Raw genomic sequence first — 26,049 nt, forward strand, 5'->3', positions numbered from 1 at the left:
CAATACAGCAATAATTTGTGATCTCTGCTTGAGCTTATAAAAGCCTAGAAGGATGTAAAAGATACCGGTACATATGCTAATAGTTAGTAAAGACAAAATACAAATGTTGTTCCTTTCTTTAATTCCTCTACTCTGGGCTTCTGTTGCTAATGAATTCATCAAGTCCAGGCAGTGAATATAATAGGATCTACCAATACAGACTGAAAGTAGGATTCTTGCTGTGTTAAGGGTATGTTTTATCACCGTGGTATGATGAAGGATCTGTAATACACCTGCCAGTTCCCAGTCTATCCCACAACAGCTCCCCATATGGAATGATGTTTCCTGTTGCTGGCAATGACAGGATCCTTGTTCCTTCTTCTGGCTCTGTGTTGGGAAGAAGCACAGACTCTAGAGCAAAGACATAATGTGTGACGTTGGTTTTGCATCACCTGACAGGCTATGAACTTGTAGAACGCACAAAGCTTTTCCAAGAGAAGTGTGTATGGGAAGCAACGTTGCAGCCTGGGACCTGCTGCAGAGAAGCATGGCCAGACTCCCCCTTTTACTTACACGTGGAGACTGGGGTCACCCAGTCCATCATTTGCATGAGATGACAATGTCAGTCATCAAGCATCATGCAGGGTCCTTCCATTTCTGCTTTGTTTCTATTCAATCCTTCATTCAGTCTCTCATCAGAGGTAGATTTACCAGGCTTAGCAGTGGCACAGCCCAGGAAGTTAACTGGTTGGACCTTATTTTCTGGGATATAATGGGACTTTTGTGAGCCTGTGATGAAGGTGACATTGTTTGAAATTCCGTCGTTATTCTTCTGTACTTTGATACGAAGATAAGAACACTATCAGGGATTTTTTTTGCAGTGAGACGGCATGAAGTTTTTCTCATGGAACTTGAAATTTCTATGCCATAGGTATTTTTATCTCAGCTATTGTCCCAAAGCTGCCTTCACAGTCAATGGACAAAAGTTGGCTTTTTGAGGGAATGACTCATCAGACTTATTTCAAATGTCTGCTTTCAGATGAGAGACATTGTTCTCTAGGACTGCCTATTTCTATCTATTCGTACAAAAATTTTGAGGGCTATTCAAATGTAGATGTTGGCACTTGGACAGTTGAATTCCACTCTGGAAAGCACATTTGCCAGTTACTGCTTGCTTTGTTGATGAGGATGGTTGCCTGTACTTAGACCACTAGTGGGAGAAAAGCAAATGTGATGGGAACAAGAAGGCGTTACAACAAAATCCAATGGCTTTTTGTTAATAACTTCAATTGGAAGATTTTCTCTACACTTAAGAATCACTTCCTTTTCACCAGTGTATGGGCTTCTGGAGGAACATTCTGACATACTACATTTCGTATCTTTAGAATCACTCCTTTTGGTATCTGTGTGTATTGTAGGATCACTTGGGAAGCTCTAGTCATTGATCAAGTGTTGTTAGACCAAAGACTCGAGAGAGTTTTCTTAGCCTGTTCTTTTCTGTGAATTTTTTTTTACTTATGAGACTTCACCAAGCACTGATATTCTCACATAAGTGGCCAACGACTAAAATTGCCCAGCTGTACTATTTCATTTCTTGTTTCAGCTTATTCTGAGCTACATCCGCCACTTCTTAATATACCTTACAAACTTAAGCCAAGAACTTCATCACAGGAAACTGCCTACTCAATAATACATGCAATTGAATTGGACTCCTGACAGGTTTTGCATATTGATTTTTCCTCAGCAAAATAAAATTGAAGAACAGTAAGTTAAATCATCTTCAGACAGACAAGCAAGTTACAGTTCTATAACAAGTTATTAAGTACTCCATCTACTAGGATGTACTCCCCTCACCATGGCAAAAATTAGATAACTCAGTTTTACTTACTTTCAAAAGCAGAAGTGCAAAGTAAATTACATGTATAATACCACCTTAAATATGAACTCCCTAAGCGCTTACTAAGCCCTATTTTTTTCCACAAAGTTCTTCATATTTCTGCTTAATTAGACACTTAAGCTGTGCCCTTTCTTTTGTTGCAAATTACAATGGATCAGATTGTGATCTCCTCTGAAGGATGCTGAAGAGATTTAGAAAGTGGAGACAGCCCTGCAGTATCTGCTGAACTTCACGGCCTCTTCCATCACTGGAGGAGCACAGCAGCAGGATCTGCATGCCCAATATTCATTGTATTTTTTTTTTTTTAGTTTCTGGGCAAGGAAGGATGGGGGTGGGGAAAGGGAGATCCTTGGCTTTGCCCATGAGCTGCTAGCCAGCACTGCTGACTCAGAATGTGCATGGTAATTTGCTCCTGGCAAAAGGGAGGAAAAGAAAATGTGCAATTCCTTCCCCAAATTCCTCCTGTGAAATATAAGGAACAGGAAAGGAAAAAGGGAAAAATCTCTCAATTTCATGCAGTTTTCCAGCCTTTTGTAAAAGAAATGAAGCAAAGAAGAACTCTTCTCAAGTGTTTTGTTTTGGGGGCCATAAAGCTTAATGTGTTGAATTTTGCATGCTATACTAGAAAAAAATGAACTTGGCCTGTGCTGTTGTTATGCTTCCCAGCTTGAGATTTCATTTTCTAATATGAATTCCACCACAGAAATAGGTTATTCTGTGTTGCAGGAACACATTAGCAATACCATGCTGAAGTCTAAAGGTGAAATTAATGTCGCATTAGCTAGCTGTAAGCAGAATGTATGCTTAAAGTGGACATGTAGAGTCCTCCATAGGAAAAAAAAAAAAAGAAAGGAGGAAAAAAGTTGATTCAACTAGGTTATCTTTGATATATAATTTAAGATAATTTGTTAATTTCAGATACTTCAGAAGTAGGATAGTGTACTTTCTCTCCTATTGATGTGTGATATGTTTTTTCCTCATTTGATATCTACAAGAACATTGAAAGTTAGAGTCCAATTCTAAGCCAGCTTTTGGTTTTGTTTATGTTTTCAAATATGTGCATTATCCCCGCAAGATAGTTGGAAAGGAATAGAATTTAGAAAACTTGCCATCCAGACTTCAGATTGATCTCAGTTAAAATAGATTTCTTTCTTCCTTTCTTCCTCTTCATTTCTAAATTTTGCTTCTGGATGCCCTGAAGACTCATGATTTTTACAGCTCGATGAATACATAGTGTCTAATAAATGATTTACAGATGAATCAAAGTAATTACCTGCCTCTTGCACCATACTGTAAACATGTAGTTTAGAGGCACTTTTGCTTTTAACAAGGGTAGTTTTGAGCCTCAAGCCATGCGGAAATATCGAAACAGACTCACCTCCCAGCTAATAATATATTTATAGCTTCCACCAGCTTGTTTTGTGAAAAGATCACTAACAAATCACACTTTTAAGGTTTTGATAATTCTTAAACTAAACCTTTTGACAAAATAAGTGCAGCAAATACTCAACCGGCAGGGGGAGGGTTCTGCGGTCAGCATCAGGCACGGCTCTCACCTTTCGCCAGGGGTAATTCTGCTGCTGTCAACCTGCAACCTCAACGCCCACGGAATTCAACAGGCATTTTCAACACCTCTTTCAGTAAAGAGAACTGTAGTGGGCTCTGTATTTAGGGGAAAATGGTCTCCTTGGGGAACAATTCCATCACTGGATGTTAGACATCTAATTTATTGGCTAAATTAGCTGGCTAGTCTCCTAAGGCTCCTTGTACAGTTGATAGATACTGAGATTTACATTCAGTTTGCATATTAAAACACCTAAATTAAGGTGGCTTAATATGCAAGCTGAGTCCCACTCAAGGCATATCCATAATCTCAAAGAGTTTAGCTGCCTATTTCACCTCCCAGTCCTGGATTTCCTTTCTCCATAATTCACATTTATGATTTTATTGTCTGGCGCTTTTTTTTTTTTTTTTTTAAGTAAACCAAGTGGGAACCCTACACAACTAGCTTTGCCAGGTAAGGCACATGTCTGAAGTTAGATGGTGCAGTTTTCACCCTTCAAGAGCAGATAGTTGAGTCTTGTGGACAAGCACCTGAGGTGCTCTTCTTATTGATCCTTTTCCTTGCCTTTCTGATTACCCTAAAAGCCAATTCAGACTTCCTGAATACCTACTTTTCCATAGCAGCTTGCACTTTTGATAATCAAGCCATACACTTCATGCTCACACAGTTGCTAGAATTGATTGGTTTGTTTCCTTTACAGAAAAACAAATCAAAGGAAGCACAGTGAAACAACGCAGCTAGAAATCACAACCAAAACAAAGGGCAAGGTTATAATAATCCATATTGAGTGAATAACCAGGACCCGTGTGAAAAAAATTATTTGAAATAGAAATCAATGCACAATTAAATGCTTTAGGAGAGAAAACAATTATTAGAGTGTGTAACAAGAGTATGCCCAAACCACATGACAAGAGCAAAGCCAAACTGAAATAATGACCACAAACAATTAATTAAAATGTGCTGAAGGACTGTTGTATACTTTTTGAGAACATGCCTCATCTTTGTTCCCAAGACATGAAAGTACTTGACTCAGCTCCAGGTTTTTGGTCATATAACCAAATGACTATTATAATTCTACCTTGTCTCTGCTAACCTGCAAACTACTTAAAACAGAACCCATTGTTATCATAATTGAATAAGCTAGAACAGAATTACATGCAGTACTCCCAGTCGGTAGAACTATTTCATAATTGTCTTCATACAGGATATACCAGAATCACTGATTTGTTTCCCATTATTCTTCTGGATTGAGAACCGATAAAAAATTTAAATGGTATGATTACAATAGCTGATCATTCCTGTTGACATGAATAAGATTTCTCGCTTGGGTTACAAATGGAGCATTTTTTGTGCACTTTCTAATTTTTCTTCTACACATACCCTAAACAGTTAGTCTATGGACAGAGTAATCTATCTGAGGATATGTGTAAATATATATCTATTCTCTATACCTGTAAAGTACATACCTATACCTATAAATAATTTCTACATCTAACTGGGTCTTACAGTAGGGGCTAATTTTATATCTGCTAAGTAATATGACTTCTGTTCATTCTCAGAAAATCATGAAGAAATTTGTTACCATCTTTATATATGACACTGATGCTATCACAATCCCTGCAAGTCAAAAATTATCAAATGACTGAAACATAAAGAAGTTTCTGGACCTTTACTCTGTAACTCAAGCATGCAGAATTGTGCCCTGTAAGGTACTTTTCTCATCCTTTGTCCAGCTAATAAGAATGTTGCAGACAATGAGAACTCCCAACTTCCTTTTAGATATTTTAATTATGGTTTATTTTGCCTGGGTGCAGTGAATAATCTCTTTGACCTCCCCAGGTCCCTTTAGGTTTATTTTCTGCTTTTCCATAATTATTCCACATTCCAATAAATACCACGAGTGAAAGAGTATTGATTATATGTATGCAAATTTTCATAGTTATTTATTACTTCAGATGGGAGTGTAATTACCTGCCCACACGTATTTGTGAGCAACACCACAGAACAATTTATCTTCCTACTAGGTCTTTAACCTTTTCTAGTAAGAAGAGAGGGAGGAGGAATAATATACTTAATTCATTTTCATGTTTCTTTTCTAACTCATCTCTAAATTCTCTAAACCAATTAATCTCTCACTTACAGCAGCTTTATACATGGAGAAACTCATTGACTTTGTTGGAATTAAAGCCTCATTTACAGGAGTAAGCCAAAGGAAAATGAGGATCTGCAGACACTTTTTTCCCAAATATGGTTAAACCCCACATTCTTCCCCAAATACCACTTCCTGCAATGACTACTGTAATGGCTTTTATGGCAATAGGGACTAAACCAGCAGTGTTGGAGGTTTGCTGAATATCTCTATGTGTTACTGATGTTACTGGTCCTCTACCATAAATCGTCAAGTAGTGATGGCAGCTTCAGCACTCTCTAATGACTACTTCCCATTTCTTCCTGTATCCTTTCAACCTTTAGACAAAAAAAACCCCCAGATCCACCATACTTGTTCTGATCTAAAGGCAAGCAAAGGGGAATTATCTTGTCTCTAGCAGTTCAGATTTTGCATTTCCACCACTGTAATTTTGGGCCTTCCTGTGTCCAATTCCCACGGTTTTCTGGGCATTTTCACCTAATATGTTTCATGTATCTAAACATCGGAAATACTTCTGACCTCTTCCTATGTCTCATTATGATGTTTATGGGTTTTAGTTTTTTGTATTTTACTATAGGCTGTTGGGAGATTTTGTACTTTGTCGCTCACACAATATAGAGTTGTAAGCAGTATGCACACATTTACTTTTTCTGGATTAAATTTATATGGCCTCTGCTTGCTGCTGATAGTGCTGGTCTGGGTGTGATGGCACTGGTGGTTCCTTCCCAGTCCACATTCCATTCCATTTCTTCCCCTTCTCTCTCTGCAAAAAAAAATTTTTCCAGGGGAAAAAAAAAAAAAAAGTGAAAAAAAAAAGAGAAAGCATCCGCTCTTCATTACCAGACGAATGATCATGATAGTTCTCCATGCTTCACTAGCACCTCCTTTGTCCTTCTTCATCAGGCACTCTACCTCCCTTTTCATCTATTGATACATTGCCTTTTCACTAGAGTTCAGTTTGTAACCTGCCCAGATCAAGGCATATATCTTTATATATCTTTACTTTTGACATGAAGGCATCTAGTAGCTGGGAACTTACTGAATAGTAATGTCATTTCCTTTAGGCTCTTTGATACTGACCAAAATTTTCCAGGTGTATGCAAATCCTTGTGAGGCTGGATTGCATTTAATTTTCGGTGTTATTTTTTCTACTCTTTGAATACATTCCAGGTAGCCAGAGAAGTTCAATATGAAACAAGAGACGGGCTTTGTTAAACTCTGACATCGTTATTGAATCACATCTTTGCTTCAAGATTTCTTTTTCAGTTACTCCAAAACCTTGAACAAAATACAGCTTCTGTCTTCCTGTTCAAGAGTATGAAATGCAATGTGTCAACGTGCCTCTTACCAAAGTCTGAACTGGCTTTTTGTCATGTATTTATTTCCTTTGTTTCATCCACTAGATCATAAGGTTCCATGGATTCTAATAAGGAATTGCTTGAGTCACCACTAGAACAATTTCCAGGAGAGGTTATGGAATTTGCACACTGGAAGAAATTAAGTTATTTAATTCAGTCATTTCTCATTCTCAGAAGATTTGAAGGAGTAAATAAGAAATAAATGCCTCTCAAGAGTATCCATATTGGCGTCACTGTGGTTACATCAGGAATGAATTTGGCCCAAGATCTGTTAGAAGTTGTCTTCTACTACAGATGTGCCTTTTCCACAGAGATAACTATTTATAAACAATAGAAAAGCAAGAGTGAGGAGGACAGGTCTTCCTCTGAGTCTGAATATGAAAGGGCAGCTTGCTTCTGAGCTCTGTTATAACTCTTGCTCTGGAGAGTGTTTAGCTTTCAATGTTAATGTTTGTTTTGTTTAGTTTTCCAGCTGTAAAAAGAGCAGAAAACCTTCTCACCCTCAGAGCTACCATGAAACCTAAATAATGATAATTTGTAAATTCCTTTGAGGGAACTTAATATATGTGTAACAGAATTTAATATAAGTTCTGAAATTATCAGTCATATAGACTTGAGGTCAGTTGTTATTTTCAGTTGTTTAATGTCTGTCTGTTTTGATTGGTCAACTTATCCTTTAAGAAACAAGTCGCAATTCCTGACAAATTTTATTGACTAGGCAACTGTTGACCTCAGGCTTTGCCTGAATAAGTCCTATTGAAAATCCTGTTCTACTACGTTGGGATTTTTTAGGATTGAATTGTAACCCCATACCCAGAGACTGATTCAAGCTTTGTGTCCCATTTTAGTCCCGCTTCAGTGCTGTTGTGAGATTAGTTAGAAACTAACAAATCAAAGGAATATGTTATCATTTTTTTCTTTTGTGACAGAACAGATTTGAAGCCCTGAATTTATTACTGGGAAACCTCAATGCTCAAGAGACCTGCTACTAAATCTTCTTCTCATCTTCTTCCATGCAACTAAATCCTCTCTCAATTTTCAAAGGAATGCAGACTCCAAAACACCAAAAAGACATGCTGAAAATATTTCAACTTTCTCTGTATCCATGGTAACTAGTTATCTTAGTGATCTTTACAGATTTCTTCTTCACAGGCCCACAAATCTCATAATGGGCCAAATATCACTACTCTCCATGGGTGGCAAAAGTGGCAATGAACTGTACAGCTTGGAAAGGTTCCTTACCTACAGCCCTTGTTGAAAGCCAGCATTTGCTGAGGAGCCTTAATACTTGTGGGGAAAAAACATATTATATATAAATTTTTATATATATTATATATAAAAATATATAATATGTATTTATATCTATCCAGCTCCTCCATCACCAAAACCATTTGTAGGCTTAGTTAATATTGTTAATTGAAACTATTCAAAAAGGTAAGACACAGCTGATAGTGCTCCACTGTGTTGTCTTTAGTAAATCACTTTTTATGGGTAGGTTGTGCATGTAAAGGGGAGGCTTCATTTGGGTAGGATCTGACAGAGGAAGGTCAGCCTTTGTGGAAGAGGAACACATCTTTCTGGTTCTTACTCTATTGCTTTCTTCTCAAACTCTGTCTTTACTCTGCAAACGTCAGCCAGTATTTTTACTATGCTCTTCCCAGAAATTACTGTGAGCCCAGCCATTTAAGGATTAAAATTTGTAGCACTGTGATGTATGAAAAGCGTGCTAGGCACTGGTGGAAGAACCTCCCTTTTCCCCTCTCTCTCGGCTTGGAGAATTAATGGAAGATAGAGTTGATAAAGAAAAGTGCATGACCACTTCTCCTAAGAAGCGAGGGAAGTGAGTCAGAGTGGCGTGGCGGGGGGGTAGGATGATGACAGTCATTTCGGCTGCCACCAGCAATAAAAGAGAGGGGTACGGGCTGCTGCCAGGCAAGGCTACCTCCAGCAGTACCCCATGATCTCACATAACACATGGCCTGAGTGATGCCAGATTATCTGCAGCTGGCGAGCTTGGCACTGGCTCAGGTTCTGGCAGCTTCTAAGTCTCATTCTGTCCTCCAGCAGTGTTGGAATAAAATCTCCCATTTTTTTTAGCGATTTCACAGAGTCTCTCTACCTCCAGAACAGCAAACTGGTGACTCTCTCGTAGATGAATAACCAATCCTTTTTATTATATTTAAAGAAAGTTTTTTTAAAAAAACACACCTCTCCATTTCCCAGATTATTGGCTTTCTACTCTTCTGTATAATTAGACAAAGAAGTGTTCCAAAGATTTTGCCAAACTGAAGTTTCCCTTTAAAACTTTCCAAAGCTCACCTAAGGCCATTTGGTTGGCAGCATTTAAAGGATTCTGGACATTTTCTTGGATGAGGTTTTCTTAGCAGGTAACAATGCAAGAGCAGAAATAAGTTCAAGCTTAGAATAAATATGCTGTGATTGTAAAGAATTAAACAGCTTTAAAAGAAGAAAAAAGGCTTATTCCTCTCTAATTATAGATAACAGCTCCTGTCATTTAAAGGCTGATCTTTGCCATATATAAAATGTTCAAGGAAAAAAATAATAATTTGGTATTAACCCTTCCTTTTGAGGTGTGTTTCACATGAGACCTAGACAAGAACCTTTCACCCTCAAGATTAGTTCTAATGGTTGGATTTTTGCATAAATGAGATCTTCATTCTCTTTTCACCTTTGAGACAGGTCATGGTAAAACAGTGACTTCTGTATGTATTTGTATCTACTTTTTTCCCCCCACCAAAATAGTAGGAATAAGGATAGAGTTCTAATTTATAATTTGTGTGGCTCAGTCCTTAGGTGGTCAGAAGTTGAACCAAGGTGCTTCAGTGATGCAGAACATCCAAGCCAGGTGAAATCCTCTCTGTTGAACTTTGTTAAAAAAGACTAGCGCTCAGTTCTAAAATATACAATTTATGTTTGACAAAGGCAAAGCATACGCACCTAATATTTTGAGAGCTAAAGCCTGCTATCTTCATCTTATCTTTTTCTTCTCTTATGCTATAAACCCCACCATTCCAATCAAAGAAAAACTACTGTTTCTGTTTCTTTCACTTTTAGTTTTTAACATAATCTAGGATTAACTTCGTACATAGGAAGTGAAATATCTCAAATCATTTTTTCCAATGTTCTCTTTCATATATTAAGCTGATGTTTTTAATAGTTCTTTGAAAACAGTGCTGCACTTAGTACATCTTAGATCTCTGAAAATGTCATCCTGTAAAACAACTCACTTTAATGATAATGGTGTACCAGTGCAAAATGCTCTCGTGTTTTATATAATTATCATTACATAAAAAATGGATTCTAAATACTCATAATATAGTGTTGCATAACTTTATACCAGGGACAGCAGTTATCTAGAGAAAGGTAATGGAAAATATTAAGGTAGGCCAACTGTTGGTAAGTTTGACCACAGTTTATTTTTCTTCACATACAGCCCTAGCTGAGTCACTTTGACTATACATGCAGAATTCCTCTGCTCTGATTCCAGCTGGTTTAAGCCTAAGATTAGGCTTTCTCTTGGTGCCTTTTCTAATCAGTGGAGGAAAATACTCATCTCCAGAGGATAATTTATCTTAGAAACCCTCTGGCAGTGCCCTCCGGAGGTGTCTGTTTTTCTTCATGCACTGTAAAAGAAATGTAGAACTTAGCTCAGATTTATGTATATAATGTTTATACCATTAAGGTGAATGAATTCCATGTTAGACAATGCAAGGAGCAGCTCGGTGCAGCAGTAGCAAAATTTGGATAGAGGAACAAATTCTTAGTGTAATAGCTGGTCCAGATGACATATGCTGAAAGAATAAATAGACTTTGTTCAAATAATTCCAAAATCTATGAGGAACAGAACTGGGAAGGAAAAACCCTTTCGTTTTCTCTGCTCAGCTTCCCCTTGTGCTTAGTCTTTCATGCCTGCTTTGCATATAAGATATTTTAAGGAAGGAATAACTTTTCTTTTTCCTTATGCATGATCTAGTATTCTCTTTTCCAACATAGAATGTCTTCCATTAGTGTTTTTTCCCCTTTGTGTTTTTTTCCTCCTTTTATAACTTACTCTGGAATTTCAGTTGATGTTTCTTTTCTACTCTCTTATGGCCTGGACTTTCAAAAGAGACTATTGAATCTGAGTGTTATAAGTTTGCTTCCCAACTCGAAACATCTACAGAACCACCATTTCTGTAGTAGGAGCTCCTATAAGATACTTTTACTTTGAAATGTCAATTACTTTTGAAAATCTAGGCCCTATACCCAGGCCTCACTTAAGCCTTTATTTATTTTGGTATTTACCTAGATTTATGAAAGAACAGATAGGACCTATCTTATATTCCTCTCTCTCTGGAAGGCTATATATGTAGTATGCCCTTTAAAAGTTATTGTGCGTCACATAATTCAGTTTAATATGCTGGCTTGTAACATTACATTTCCTTTGATATTACTCTCCTGAAGGCAATATGACCTTGAAGGTGATATTTTAAACTAATAAATGAGGAGACGAACTGAAAATCAAACTGAATGCTGTAAGCCAAAAGGATGGATTTTCATCTCAAGCCTTTATTTCCATACATGAAAAATATGGAAGTCTAACATTTATATATTTACATTCTTTCTTGATTTCCTAAGGAAACAAATTTTATGCGAATTCTTGTCTATTCCCTTCTGTGTATGAATCCATAAATCCCTTTGTCCATTGTCCCGTCACTCCCTTTTTCACTCCCCTCCCTCACCCAATAATTTTGAGTCCTCTGAATAAAGTCAGCAACATTTGACAGAGGTGCACTAGTCTTAAAGCTGCAAATTCCTGTATATTTTGTGAAAACAGTGTGCTGAGTACAAGAAAGTTGTCAAAATAATTATTGTCATGGACAGGGGTACAGGTAGGACTAATCCACTTTATTAAGAAGAGTGAAAGAGTGAGCAATGAATTAGCACACAGGGTCTTGCCATCCAAAAAACACGTCTCTGCTTTTGCACCTTCCTTTGCCAAAAAGTTAGCAGTGATGAGAAGGAGGCATGTTACACTACGGACAGGAGAAGGACATGGGAGGATGTTGTGGGTACTGTTAAGAGTATTTAAGTACAGAGAGTGTAAATGAGAGTATTGCAGTAGAGGCACTATGAGAAAATAGGATACAAATCTATAGAAAAAGAACAGTTTGTACATAGTCCTGGTGACACAGTGACTCCATGTTGATGGAAGATAATAGGCTCTATTCTCTGTGGATTTAAAGAGAGGTCCATTCCCTGAACTCAGTGAACTTCAGCTATGGGGCTGCCTAAAATCTGGTTTTATATCTAGCCACCATCAGATCTGGGACTCTCAAGACAGCCCTAGACAGGAGAAAAAAAAGATAGGGACCATAAGCAATTTCAGAATTGCTCTTCATCACTGCTATTCTACCAGTATGGCTTGGTTTGTTTGGTTTTGTTTTTTTTTTTTTTTCTCTTGGTGCTTGTCCAGACATTTCAGGTAAGAGGGGAGCCTTTCAGCTGCCAGGACTAGCAGGTTAGAGAGAAAGTGTTTTGCTCTGAGAGGCTTAATTTGAAGCAAAGGATGGGAACAAGGCTTGTGTGAACCTTCACGAAAGGAGGATGACTAGAATGGTTTTATTGTTAGGTATAATTTTAAAAATTCATCAGAAGATTCTGCAATGATAAATATCCATAGTTTCCTCCTTGTTATGGAATTCGGCCTTTCTCTGAAAGAGCTGTTCTTTTTCAGTGGCTGCAAGTCAGATCCATCCTTAGGTATAGGAGGCACCCCCGTCAGCTTCAACAGTAGTAAATTTAAACTTAGGTGTCGTGGGCTTCATATGAAATTCATAAAGAATCCATGTTGTGCTTCAGCTGAAATCAGGACTCTGTTTTTTGAGGTGCATTTCACAAGAACAGTACAAGGTGGATCCAGCCACAGGAAGCTTACAGTCTAAACATGGGGTTTATCTCACTTTTACACAAAGAAGCTTGAGACAGAGATGTAGGGATTGATCACGTAAGGGATTTTCATAATCAACCACTGTGGTTTGCCTGTGGTTTGAATTGCTCAGGAGCTATACAGGTATACTGACATTGTTCACAGCCTCCAGTAACATGTCCCAACCCTCAGCTGGAATCCTTCGCTCAGGGTCGGAAAATGGCTAAGGGAGGCTCCATAGCCACTGGTTAGCCCTCTGCCCAGAGGGGAGAGCTGGTTCAGCTCTACTCCAAAACATCACATAGACCCGATGGGCAATACAAGCTTCAACCATTTAATAAGCAGCTGTCTGGGCTAAGCTAGTTCTTAGCCTTATTCTACTGAGCGTAGTCAGTGGAGAGATGGAAGTAGACTTTACAGGGTGATTCACCACCTTAGAATGGGATTTTCCCTATCTATCTGGAAAGTCTCTCTCCATGAACTATAGAGGCAACTTTGCTTAGCTGTATAGGGTAAAAAGGGTAAGTCTTAGCTATCTGAAGTTAAACCAATCCTGACTAATCCTATATTTGAATGATCACTTTGTGTTTCCTCAAAAGTCAGTGACAAGGAAAGGGGCTCCCAAAGGATCATCCATCCCACCGAAGAAGAGGTAACTAGCTGAATAAGATGAAGCACTCTTCTGCCCACGCTATGAAGAGGACATAAGTACTTACTCAAGACCAGATGCCAAGCTTTATACCACTTATGTTAGCTAAGATGAAACCCACAATGTTTACCAAACATGAATTTCAGTCTGCAGGTTGTAGTGCAGACTTGGGAAAGAAAGGCAGGATTTGTGCTTTCTGCACGGTGCCTTGTTTTCAAGACCACCCATTAGCAAGACCACCTTTGGGGTTTTTTTCCCCCACTCCAGCCCACATGAAATCTTACTCTTTAAAACCATTTCTTATTGTTACTGATTTCTAACATGTTAAGAAGCAGGAAAATTTGCCCACTTGAAGCTGCACCTTGCTGCTTGCAGTACTTGAGCTACCTCTTTCAAAACTAGTTTGGGCATCCCTACGTGACACGGCAATGGAGACATAGCGTCAGTGCCAGAGGAGATCACTGCTGTGCAGTTTCACACTCAAGTCACATTGATTTCCGTGGGCAGATTTCACCCAGCGGCAGTTGCTGGCTGTATCATGGTTTACAAATGTAAGGGGATTGTGCACGCTGGCCTTTATTCCATTTGAATTTTTTGTCATCCTTTTCTTTGCTCTTCTAAATTGTTTGTTTCAAATATGCTTTTCCAGGCAGCATCAGGCAACATTCTCAGCAGTAGTGTTCTTTCCAATCTCCATCACTCACCTATTTTAGTAACTAAGGCAAATCACTTCACTCTATGCCTCTCTCTCCCTCTCATCCAATGTCAGCACATCAGTGATTTCTAGCACAATGAACTTATAGTGTCTTTTTAAATGGAGCTATTTTTTAGCTCTGCATGATATTACCACAAAAACAGCCACCTGGTATAACTTAATTTAATACATAGTGCTATGCAATATTTATTCCGTGTCTACACTTTCTTTTCTGCAGTATGGGGATTTCCTTGCATTTCTCTAGGTTGGTTTGCAGTATCTATTGCTATCCCAGCATTTGGAAGACAACTGATATTGAAGTAATAATAAGAAATAAGAAAGCTTTCCCTATTCCTATCAAACTCATTTAATTTAAGCAAGCAAGGCTAGCAGGTGGTTCTCAGAAGATCTCATTAGCCATTTTGATCGTCTCTAACACCTCTTGTAAGCAAATATCTCTTTAACGTATCCTTTACTTTTGTACAGAGTGCCATACATCAGTGAACCACAAACCCATTACTACATGTCTTCAGAGTTACATGGTAAACACAGTCCCTACTGCGTGGACTGACGCTAGCTATCAAAGACAATAAAATCTAATAGTGCTCAATGTGATCTTGATTTCCATCTTCGGTACGCTAACCATATCACAAAACTTTTCAAACCCCATCCCTTGAGCCTTTTGGAGATGTTCTAGTGAATCACACCACTCATACAAAGACATCCTCATCTAGTAAAGGAAACAACCTGGCACAGGAGTGAAGAAAAGAGAGAAGGAGGGGCAAATGAAAAGGATTCCTTTTTTCCAGCTTCTGCGATGATTTAATGAGCATTTTTGCAGTAATATAGTATTTTGGTGGGTCTGGCAAAGCTGAGGGATTTTTATCTAATAGGGTCAGGATTTTACATGGTTATTAATTTATGTTATGTAATCTGATGATGCATCCTTTGATTTGAAAGAATGATTGTCAACTGCTTAGCATATGCCATCATTGTAACATCGTAACAGTGTTGTTTGACACTGACCTAATTCTTCAAACACTTTATCACTCAGAACTGCCCTATGCACCACACATGGTAGTATCTGGCTTATATTTTTGTGAGGAAAAGATAGGGTTTGATTCCTTGCCACTGAAGCTGAAGGAAAAAAATACACTAATTCCAGCCCTGTGAGGATACATTCTCCACTGATGGAAATCTGCTACTATCACCAAAGTTGATAAAGCTGTTTTTACACTGTTTTTACAAGTTGATAACCCATACCTCATCATATTGTACTTGTGCCAGTCTGAAAGTATGACACTTTGAAGTATTATCTGTTTTTACTGAAGATCTTATTTTTCTTGGCACATAGTCAAAGAGAGAGCATATTAATTGAAAACCACTTAGAAAATCATGTAGCTTGCAGCTTTTAATAGTTGATAAAATTATATGCTTGATCCCAACATTGAATGCAAATAAGTAGTGGAGATGTTTATATTTAGGTTTTCTTTCTTTTCCTGCTGAGGTAGAAGAAGATTCCCATTCGCGATTCTTTCACTAAAAGTCATTTTTTAAAACATTAATAGGAAATTCGAGAGATTGCTCTGAGTTCTTCTGTACACTGGGTAAGTCTTCTAGGTTTATGAGCTAGTAAGGTAGTGGTTCACAGAATTACAGGAGGGCTATTATGCTTCTTGGAAGCCAGTCATAGTTTGTCATGTCTCTGACACAGTGATCAGAAAGAAGCAGGGGCTGGGCTCCTTTTTTGTACTTACAATAGCACATGGGACCTGACTTTTTCCTATATCCTAAGAGAAGACAACTCCCATCCACAATCTCATCACCTCCTCTTTCTACATGCATGTAACAGGAGGTTGGTTCTTTCCGGCTTAGATCTTTAGTTCCAAGCTTGTTACTTGAAGCCTAGTCTCTGAACAGTTAGTTAAATGCCTGATTCTGTCTTTAGTTTATGCAAGTAATCATTAGGGGTCAAAATCATCCTTTTGGCATTGTGAGTTTATATTCTCTAGCGTAAAAGCCTGCAGTAAAGATAGTGAATGATATTACAACAGTTCTTTACTGAGGAAGGATATTTCCATTCCCAATATTTTTTTAAGAAAATAAACAGCATGAAAGAGGTGAGCTTCCCTCCCTCACATATCCACAAAACTGGCTGTAGGATGAAGCAGAATCTGTTTTTCAGTTTCCAGTCATCTCCCTGGGTCAAATTCCAAAATGTGCCAATACCCATCCTTTGACAAGGATTAGAGCCAACAGAAATTTATAGAACTTAAATCAAAGATGTGATCCATAAACAAAAAAGATTTAACCCAGCAGTACTGAAAGATAACTAAATGGCAGCAGATTTCATGCTCAAGGGAAAATTAGTTTCTGGTATATGTTGGAGTGATTTAACTGGGACTAAAATGTCATCTTCTGTGAGGGTAGAGTCTGGCCACTATTGTGCCATGCAACTACATATTTTATGCTATTCCTATGAATGAAAATTTTTTTATTCTAGGGAAAGCTTATTAGAAAATGATACTGTTTATTATTCTAAACGAGCGCATTTTCATGGATAGAAGAAAGAACCAACTATAAAACACAATAACAGTGTGAAGAAAGGAATGGGTTTCCACCACTAATGTATTTTATCCCTCCTTCTCTTCTATAGGTTGCCCAGGAATGTGGGACAATATTACATGTTGGAAACCTGCAAGTGTGGGTGAAATCGTCTTCGTCAAGTGTCCTGCACTGTTCAGATTTATCATCTCTGAAGACGGTAAAGTATTTTCTCTTTGTTCTTTGCTTCTGTCTGATAAAGCTGCATGGCCAGCATGAGTGTAAAACCTCATTTACATACTCAGTATAAAGGGAAATCTAAAACTTCAGTAGTCTGGATTTGGGCTTCAGTTTAAAAAATACTGTAGAAAACCAGGATGTTTGTGTGTAGATATGTGTGTGTGTGTGCGCGCACACGTGCAGGGGTAGGAGGGAATGTGTGAAAAAAGCCTTCACAGACTGTACAAGATGAAAATATCACCAACTTTAATTGCTAAAGGGGATGTTCTGCCCTTGGGTCTCCACTGAAATCAATGAGACCTGAAACTGTTTGGGTCTTCAATAACTAATCATCACAATTCAAACCTATTTTAGAAAAGACTAAAACTCAGAGTGGATTCCGCTCATGCTTAAGGAGAACATAGGCATGAGATGACCAATGTGAGGTGTTCTCATGTGGGGAGTCCAGGGAAGAGTCAGTGGGAATTAAAGATTCCTGCCTTTTTGTGGTCTGTAGAAATGAGACCTCACCATCCTTCTGCCCCTTGCAGCTGGCATCAGCAACCAAACAAGCAAATGAAAAATTGGAAATTGGGCTGTTTCTGCTTCCAACATGCATTGCTGCCTAACAAAATTGTCCCTCGTCTTGCAAAAAATACTGCAGATGGTCAGCTAGGCTGGTGCATTTTCTCTTTTCTCTCTTTCTGTTACCACCTTAAGCTTGGACCAAAAGTCCCATGCACTCACCATGGTTGGTAACCAAATCCTATGAGACCCCACTTCAATCCTTATACAACCCAGCTGCTGCTCCCAAATGAGTTGCTATTAAAAGGAGAACCTATCTTAGTAGTGGTAATACTAACTATTTGACATAGTTATTAATATTACCTAGTGCTTTTTAATGGTAAGCGTCTCCGTGCAAGCTACAGTTTGCATGATACCAAAAACCTCCTTGCGCTTTCTCAATTTTTTTAACCTTTGAAATGCATGAAAATTTGCCAGGTAAAAATAAAAGTGTGTAGACAGGAGGAAATATCTATTAAATTGTTCACAGCAGATATATAGATAGATTAGGTGTTATCTTGAATTCCTTTTTTATTTTTTTCATGATTCCATGAAATTATCTTCCCAGCTAGATGACTGAGAGAGTCTAAGTCCTCCCACCTATGTTATCTAACAACAAGCCTTTGCTGATACTTAACACAGTATTGTCCATCTCCTCCCAGCACCCATCTAGGCTACTGCAGATCACTTAATTAGCACTGTCCATTGAGAAACAAGTTCATCATTGTCCCCCAGGATCCTTTTTCCCTAAAATTATTTTACCAATGAATAATTCATTTACAGTCTTGAGTCCAGAATCCACCTTCTCTGTGTTACCACACACAGAGCAGAATTTGTGGGAGACAGTGTTTCATACACAGCTCCAGAAACACTGAAATCCTCACCTTTAAATCCATCTACCTGAACTCATCCAGACACTGAAGCAAGTGCCAATGCTCTTGTGAAATAGAAAGGAATTTAAGGATGATCATCTAAACTTACCCATACGAAACTTGAGATTTTTCTTTATATGAGTCCTCTAGACTCCATCTGTAGTCAGTGGAGAGAAAGAGACCCACAGAAGGCAAATTATGTTATTCCAAGAGACATGAAGTGAATCATACCTTGGAGATACCTCTCTTTATCCAGCAAGTACTAAGGGCAATTCACTTAAACTAGGCAACTAATTTTTGAACGGGGAAAGATAAGTCCCTCTTTAAATTATGAGGTATAAAAATATAATCACTGCTGTAATTCTATGTGCTTTAATTATAGCCAGTATAATTAAACATAATCTTTACTGCTGTGATATTTGTTCAGTATTGACTTGGTGGGTACAATGGCACATACTAAGCCATCCGCATATAGTGATAATAGAAAAAACAACATGTCAGCATCCAGTAGGGTTTGTGTCCAGCATAGGTAAGGTAATATTTTTCCATCTTTCAGTTTGGTGGGTGTTTTGGGGTGTGGGTTTTTTTTTTTTTTTCTCAATTCTCCATGGTTTTGCAATCAATTTTTGTTGACTACTTGTGAGCCTGATTGTTAAGCCAATTTTGGTCATCCTTTGCGCAGGTTATACACTCAACCAAAAGTTTTCACTCCCCAGTTATCAGTGATGCTTGCATCCCATAGGCAAAATACTTTTATGTTATTTATTGCGCATCAGCAGATGGCTGATGTATTGTTATCTTCTGAAATAACTGCAGGAGGCCTGTTGCTCAAGACAGCACCTGTCTGAATTTCCATTACAAACCCTCCTTTTCAGTGACTTGTAACTTACACCCCCTACACACCCTCAAGCTACAATATGCTAACACATGGTAACATAACATAACACTTTTCTCTCTCTCCCTGCATGTTTTGGATGCAATGCTCAGGGATATGCCTTCCTGACTCCATCCCTACAAAATCAGGCAGCGTCCCTATAGTCTTCCCAGGATACCTGTCCCTCCTTCCACTGCCTGTGAATTTCCTTCTTGCCTTTTAGTCTGACCAGCAGGTCTTGACTCAGCCATGCCAGTTTCTTGCCTTCCTTTCCTGATTTTTACACCTGGGGATCAAGAGCTCTTGCAGTCTATGGAAAGCATTCTTAAAAATCTGCCAGCTCTGTTCTGTTCCCTTGTCCCTGGGGGCAGCTTCCCAGGGGCTCCTATTGACTAATTCCTTGAAGAGCTGGAAGTTTGCTTACCTAAAATTCAGGGTCTTGACTTTGCTCTTCACCTGACCCATAACACTCAGGACCGCAAACTCCTCCAGTGCATCATCCCTGCAGCCCAGGCTGCCTCCAATCCTGACATCATCGACTGTTGTGGTTTAACCCCAGCCAGCACCTAGGCACCACGCAGCCCTCACTCACTCCCTCCCACCCAGTGGGATGGGGGAGGGAATTGGAAGGAAAAAGGTAAAACTCGTGGGTTGAGGTAAGAACAGTATAATAGAAGAGAAAGGAAGAAACTAATTATGATAATAATAACAAGAATAAAATGACAATAATCATAAAAGGATTTGAATATACAAAACAAGTGATCACAATGTAATCACTCACCACTCACTGACTGATGCTCAGTTAGCTCCCGAGCATTGATTTGCCCCACTCTGGCCAACTCCCCCCCAGTTTATATACTGGACATGACGTCTCATGGTATGGAATACCACATTGGCCAGTTTGGGTCAGCTGCCCTGGCTGTGTCCCCTCCCAACTCCTTGTGCCCCTCCAGCCTTCTTGCTGGCTGGGCATCAGAAGCTGAAAAATCCTTGACTTAGTCTAAACTCTACTTACTGTACTCTACTCTACAGAAAACATCAGTGTGTTATCAACATTCTTCGCATACTGAACCCAAAACATAACACTATACCAGCTACTAGAAACAAAATTAACTCTATCCCAGCTGAAACCAGGACACCAATGTCACCTAATCCCCTCCCTCCTCAAAGGCAAGGTTAGCTCAATATGATCTATTCCAGAGCTTAACTAACCTGCTGCCTATTAATGGGAAAGAATATTTTTTTTTAAATAAAAAGTAATATAAGTTTTAGGGAAAAAAAAAAAAAAAGAAAAGCTCTATCATAACCAGAGCTATGTAAAATAAAGGGCTGAAATAATATTTTTACATTATTTGCCTAACTTTTACAGACCTGTTCAAATACTGTACTTCACATTTGACCTGTAGCAGGGTGATAGTATGACCCTAAGTGAGGAGTAGTCAGTCCAGTGTAAACATATGTCCTGCTTTCTTTATCTTCTTACAGGATCACTAGCAAAAGTGACAGCTATTACCTCTTGTAGTGCTGGGTTTGAGGGGTTATTGGACATCTGTGCAGTAGGAACAAAACCAAGATTCATAATTGATTAGATAAACAAACATTTAATCTGGAGTAGTTTGAAATCTCTACAGATTCAGCTGGATTTGCACTAGTGACCCCAAGGTGGAAATGTCTACATCCATAATCACTCTCCTGGGTGAATCAGCATGAGTTTTCACTATCATTGCTGCTAATTTTGATTAGCCAAGTGTATTTGTTTCAATGAGGGCTTAATGAAAAAAGTCACATGATATGATGGTGCCTTAAATAAAGGGTTATTAGGTAACTAAAATGTTTCTAAGTTGTGGTTAAACACATTTTATAGATTGTTATAGCATGCTCTGGCTGCTGCTATGTTTCTAGAAAATGTAACTAGGCTAGGCACTGACACTAGTATTTAATAGCATATTCATTCTTAATACACCAAAATTTTCATGTGACCAAAAGTTTGTCCTATGAAGCACTGAAGCACCTGTAGGTACAGCTGCTTGTATAACAACAGGCCAACCATACGATGTTACTCTTAAAGAGGGGGTAGGAGTTATCTCACTTGGCTTTGGATATCTAGAAGTTACATGTTTAAGTCTGAACTGATCACATGGATTTCTGGTTCAGTAAATAGAAAGCAATGGGTACTCGTAGAAGATGTTTCCTCTGACCTATCTCAAATACTTATCTTGAGATGAATGAAGTCACTGGAGGGGGCTGGTTTTTTTATGAATTTCAGAAAGGGGCTGGGATGTCTGATTTCCATATGCAATAAAAAGAAAAAAAAAAAGAAAAAAAAAGATACTACAAAATAAATATTAACCAACTAAACTGTCATCTGCAGAGATGCTTTGTTGAAAAATTATCTATGGATATAGCTAAAAATACCAGCTGTTGCTGTTTTTAATTTGAAAATATACTCTGCTTTAACCTTCACTGCAATTGAACTGAGTAACATTTGAACTTGTGTCAATGTCATACAGAAAGCTTAATGTTAAATCCCATGCTGTGTGGTTGGTGACCCTTCCTTGTAAAACCTCATTTCACTTCTCTGCTCCTCCAAAATCACCAGAACTTTTCATCTCCTTTCAGATGCAGACTGGGAACAAAAAAGATTGTTCTCAAAATCTGTCCACATGAAAAAACATACTAGCTCCTGAGTATTTTCTGTTCTAGTAGGTTAAAGATTTAGAGTGGCTTTCCTTCTAGAGGGATCCTAAATATTAATTTCTTTTCCTCTTCAACATTCATTTCTTCAATTGATATCCATCAATTCACAATTTTATTTTCACTGGGAGCTATAACTTCCATGATGTCACTGTTGTATATTATGCTTTCTCCAGTGCTTTCCTAGTACCGACTCCAGAGACAACCACTCTAGAATGGGATATATTTAAAGCATTCTAAGGTAGCTTTGCAAAGGAAGAAGAAAAGTGTGTCAAGGTGTGATGTTGCATTTCAGTATGACATAGCAAGACCTAGAGATGGCCCCAACATAGTGATCTGCACTTCTAGCTAGAAAATTTTTTCTGTTTTGTACTTTTTCCTTTTTTTTCCCAGACAGAGGCAATACTGCCTAGCAGTGGAAATCTACAGAAGCCAAATCCATGCTTTTCTTTCTTTACCCTGCACAACTGAGATATTCTGGAACCTATACAGCCACATTACTCAAAAGGACCATTGAAAGAAACCCAATAGCCAGATCAGAAATGAGCATATTTTTAGATCTTTGATTTGCAGTAAAAACTAATACAAATGATAATAGGCAGCTTCTGAGCATTGCTATATGCTCCACATCATTGAGAAAATGCTTTCATTCACAAATCCAAATAATAAATATGATTAGCTCTTACTGAATCTTCCAGCAATTCAGAATGTTTATCTAGTGCTCAGTCTAGGACACTACCTGCTACACCCAAAAGAGTATTACTACAAGGCATGGTTTCCTATGTAAGACAGAGAAAATGTGCATAATTTTTACCAAAGACATAAAATGCATCCTATGTTGATACCAGGATTAAGGGGTCCTAATTAAAATCCAGTAGAATAAAGAATGTATCCAGGTATCATAGAGTTTAAGAGGGAGTTACATCCTATGCTCACATTTTTGAACCAAAGTGTTTGGCTTGCTGCTACTCTGGAAGTTATATGACTTCAGTGCTCAACCAACAAGCTTTATTTTATTGCCCCTGAGAACAAGAAATTAAAAATAGTCTATTACTGATCCCATTAAAAACACTGGGAGAAACTCAAGTACTTTGTCGCAAGAACACCAAGCTTCATATATTCTGCACTAGAGATATCATGGGTGGAAAACGGGATTTATGGATGCAGGGTTAATTGGATTTGGGAAGCCATCTGTGGCTTTTTTCTACTGTCTGAGTTTAGAAGTTATCCCTAATCAAACAGAATAAGATGACAAGAGAAGAGGTTACGAGAGGGGAAGTGATACTACACGTTCACAGGTGGAAGGCCCTTCTGTCATTTCTGGGGAAATAGTCCTGGTAAAGTCTTTAAGTGCTGACTATGTACCACTGTGTAAATGGTACGTAACTCCCAAACTGGATGAAAAGACAATAAAAGTAATTGTCTTCCCAAGGTGAAAGCTGTTGAAAATATTTACAAGTTACAGTTTCTATTAATTTGGGTTGTGTATTGATATTTTTTGATATAGGTAGAAAGAAAAGGTGACTGTTAAAGATCGGGGCTTTCTAAACAACAAAATGTATCTGGAAGATGATTGTGCACTCATTTACTGCTGAAGTAAAAGATGCAGGTTTTCTTTGCTACTCGCTGAAATTAAGGTCAGCATTGCAGCAGACTGAAATTGGAAATTGCATTTGCCTGTCAAATAAGCAAGGCAAAAGATCAATGCAAAGGTCTAGATTTCTATTCAAGTATATCTCACCCCTGGTGCCCTGGTGGGTATTTCAACATCCAGCATGAAAACCAAGGGAAGAAAAACACCAGAACCAAGGAGTAGTTTCTGAAAAACAGACATGACCTATCCCATAGCATTTTCATCATGGGAATAATAATGAGTCATCAGAGCTTAATTAGTCTTTGAACCAACCAGGACTCTGTGCATACCTTAGATCCATCCTTCACTTTATATAAAATCCTATGTAGCACTCAGAAGCAAGTTCAATGCAAAGGTATCTGGTTTTATATATATATGTACCAGCTAAAGGTTTTGGACAGCTTTCAAAGCTGTCTGCAGATTGCATATGTGTTACCGTTGCTTAGTGTTCAGCAAGTCCTAGAAAGAATTGCAAGATAAAGAATGGGTACCAGAGATCTACCAAGTGTTGATGTTAAAAATAATGTCTTGCCAATAAGCAAGATAATAGTGTTTACTAGATAACAAGTCCTTTCCTGCTGGTTTTCATCCCTAGGCTTTCCACAGGCAGTAAAACCATGGGATTACTTCATCTTTTCTAAAGCGAGGAGGACAAGCTATAATTAAGCATGCTTCCTTGGTCACAGCATCACAAAGTCTATCTGCAATGCAGAGGGAAATGGGAGGAAAATATTGCCATCAAAGAATAGTAACTGTATCTACATTTCCAATCAAGTAGTTAAGGCCTCATAGATGCTTTTTACAGGAAAAGGACATTTTATGGCCTTTCCCACCAAATTATGGGGACATAAGACTGTGCATCTGATGCTCAAACGTACAACATGACCAAGAGCGTTTCACCTAAAGATCAAGTCCTTGGTCCTTTGCAAGATGTCATCCTGCAGTGGCAAGGGGAAACCTGTAATGCAGCTCAAGACCTTTGTCAATATGATCTGAAAGCTAATTTGACCTTGGAAAATAAAAAAATCATGCTCCTCTGGGAAGTGTGCAAGGGTGGAACATGCTGAAAGCTGCTGAGTAGTTTGGAAAACGCTTGGACAGCAAAAGGTAATACATTGAAGTATCACTGTAGGTGCAATGTAGGCAGATGCTTCAACCTTTAGTAGTAGTCTTTGCTTCATTCTTGTTTCTCTTCTTGACTCAAATAACTGAGAAATGAGTTCCAGTTGATTGCAAGATTTTAGGTGTGGTGGGCACACATTCATTCTTTAAGCAAGTGATTTAATATGCTTTCTTCTCTGGGGCTTATTTCATAACTGATAATCTCCATTAGGCAATGTTTCTTATTTTCTGTTTCTTGTTTGAAACCCATTTTCTTTTCTCTGAAATATGACCCCTGCCCTCTTCAGAGCTAGGAGACCCTTCAATAGTATTTGCATTGATCTTGCACTCTGATGGATGCTCCTGTGACAGCCAGCCTCCTAGGAAGGATACGCATAATGTTTAGATGATGCCTAGCAGTTGCTATGGTGACCTCAGTCCACTGCTAGTTTCATAGCCTTTGATAAGAAAGAGGAAGAAATCATTTCCCTTACATGTTATCGATCATATCTACATCAGTTCTGCCTCAGCCAGCCCTATGTACTGTGGCCTTTATGTTCTCCATATGGGACCTCACTGGTATTCTGTCATCTCCACGCATGATTCACTGGGTCATCTTTGTCATGAAACTATGTGCCCTGAAATTCATATGGGATATAGGAGGAAAGGACTCATATATCAATTCCATCACTGCATTTACTGCAGTATTTTGCACAAACCACTGGGTAACAAAGAAGTTGCAGAAGCTAGTTCTCCTCGTCCTATGGTAGATGTCTAAAACAAATCACCCTCTGGAAGTGCCAGTCTCTTTGCTCTTTATGGGAGGAGACTTAAAACCCAGATGAATTTGCCTCACAGGACCAGTTCCTCAGATGTCCTTAGGCACCAGTTCTCATTCAAACATACTAATATGAACCAGGCTTCCCAATCTTACCCTTAGTTTTCCTCTGCCTGAGTTTTCTTGTTTTCTAAATACAAGGAACAATACCACTTAATTTTGTACTGTTTCTGTGTGAGGTCTATGTTCACAATTCCCTTTGACAAGGCAAATGGCAATATACAGTAAATGCCAAGTGACTAATGACCTTAAGTCTGTAGTTTAAAGTATCTTCTATGGGGCATGAAGCTGGAGAGACCAAAACCCCTGGAAATAGTGGAAGAAAGCACTTAATATAGGGAAAGGTGTAGGAATCTGTAAGGCCATGTACTTTGTAACCTTGCCTGGCTGCCTGTTAATGAGGTTGTAAAGCCCTAGCAACTGATTCTGGATTAGGTCTCCCTCCCAAAAAAAGAGCCGTAATGAAGGAACTGGGATGGTTGGGTAGTGTG

The 26,049-nt window shown here is 38.5% G+C and overlaps 1 protein-coding gene across 5 annotated transcripts in view; it reads left to right on the forward strand.

Annotated features, from left to right (window-relative positions):
* ADCYAP1R1 (ADCYAP receptor type I) overlaps window positions 1-26,049 on the forward strand; it is a 149,010-nt gene that overhangs the window by 72,769 nt on the left and 50,192 nt on the right. For all 5 annotated transcript variants that reach the window (XM_052807956.1, XM_052807960.1, XM_052807979.1 and 2 more), the window contains exon 4: window positions 16,876-16,983. In XM_052807956.1, the coding sequence (XP_052663916.1) occupies window positions 16,876-16,983 (108 nt within the window). The remainder of the gene's footprint in view (window positions 1-16,875; window positions 16,984-26,049) is intronic.

This window comes from Harpia harpyja, chromosome 1 (assembly GCF_026419915.1).
Source record: "Harpia harpyja isolate bHarHar1 chromosome 1, bHarHar1 primary haplotype, whole genome shotgun sequence".
NCBI lineage: Eukaryota > Metazoa > Chordata > Aves > Accipitriformes > Accipitridae > Harpia > Harpia harpyja.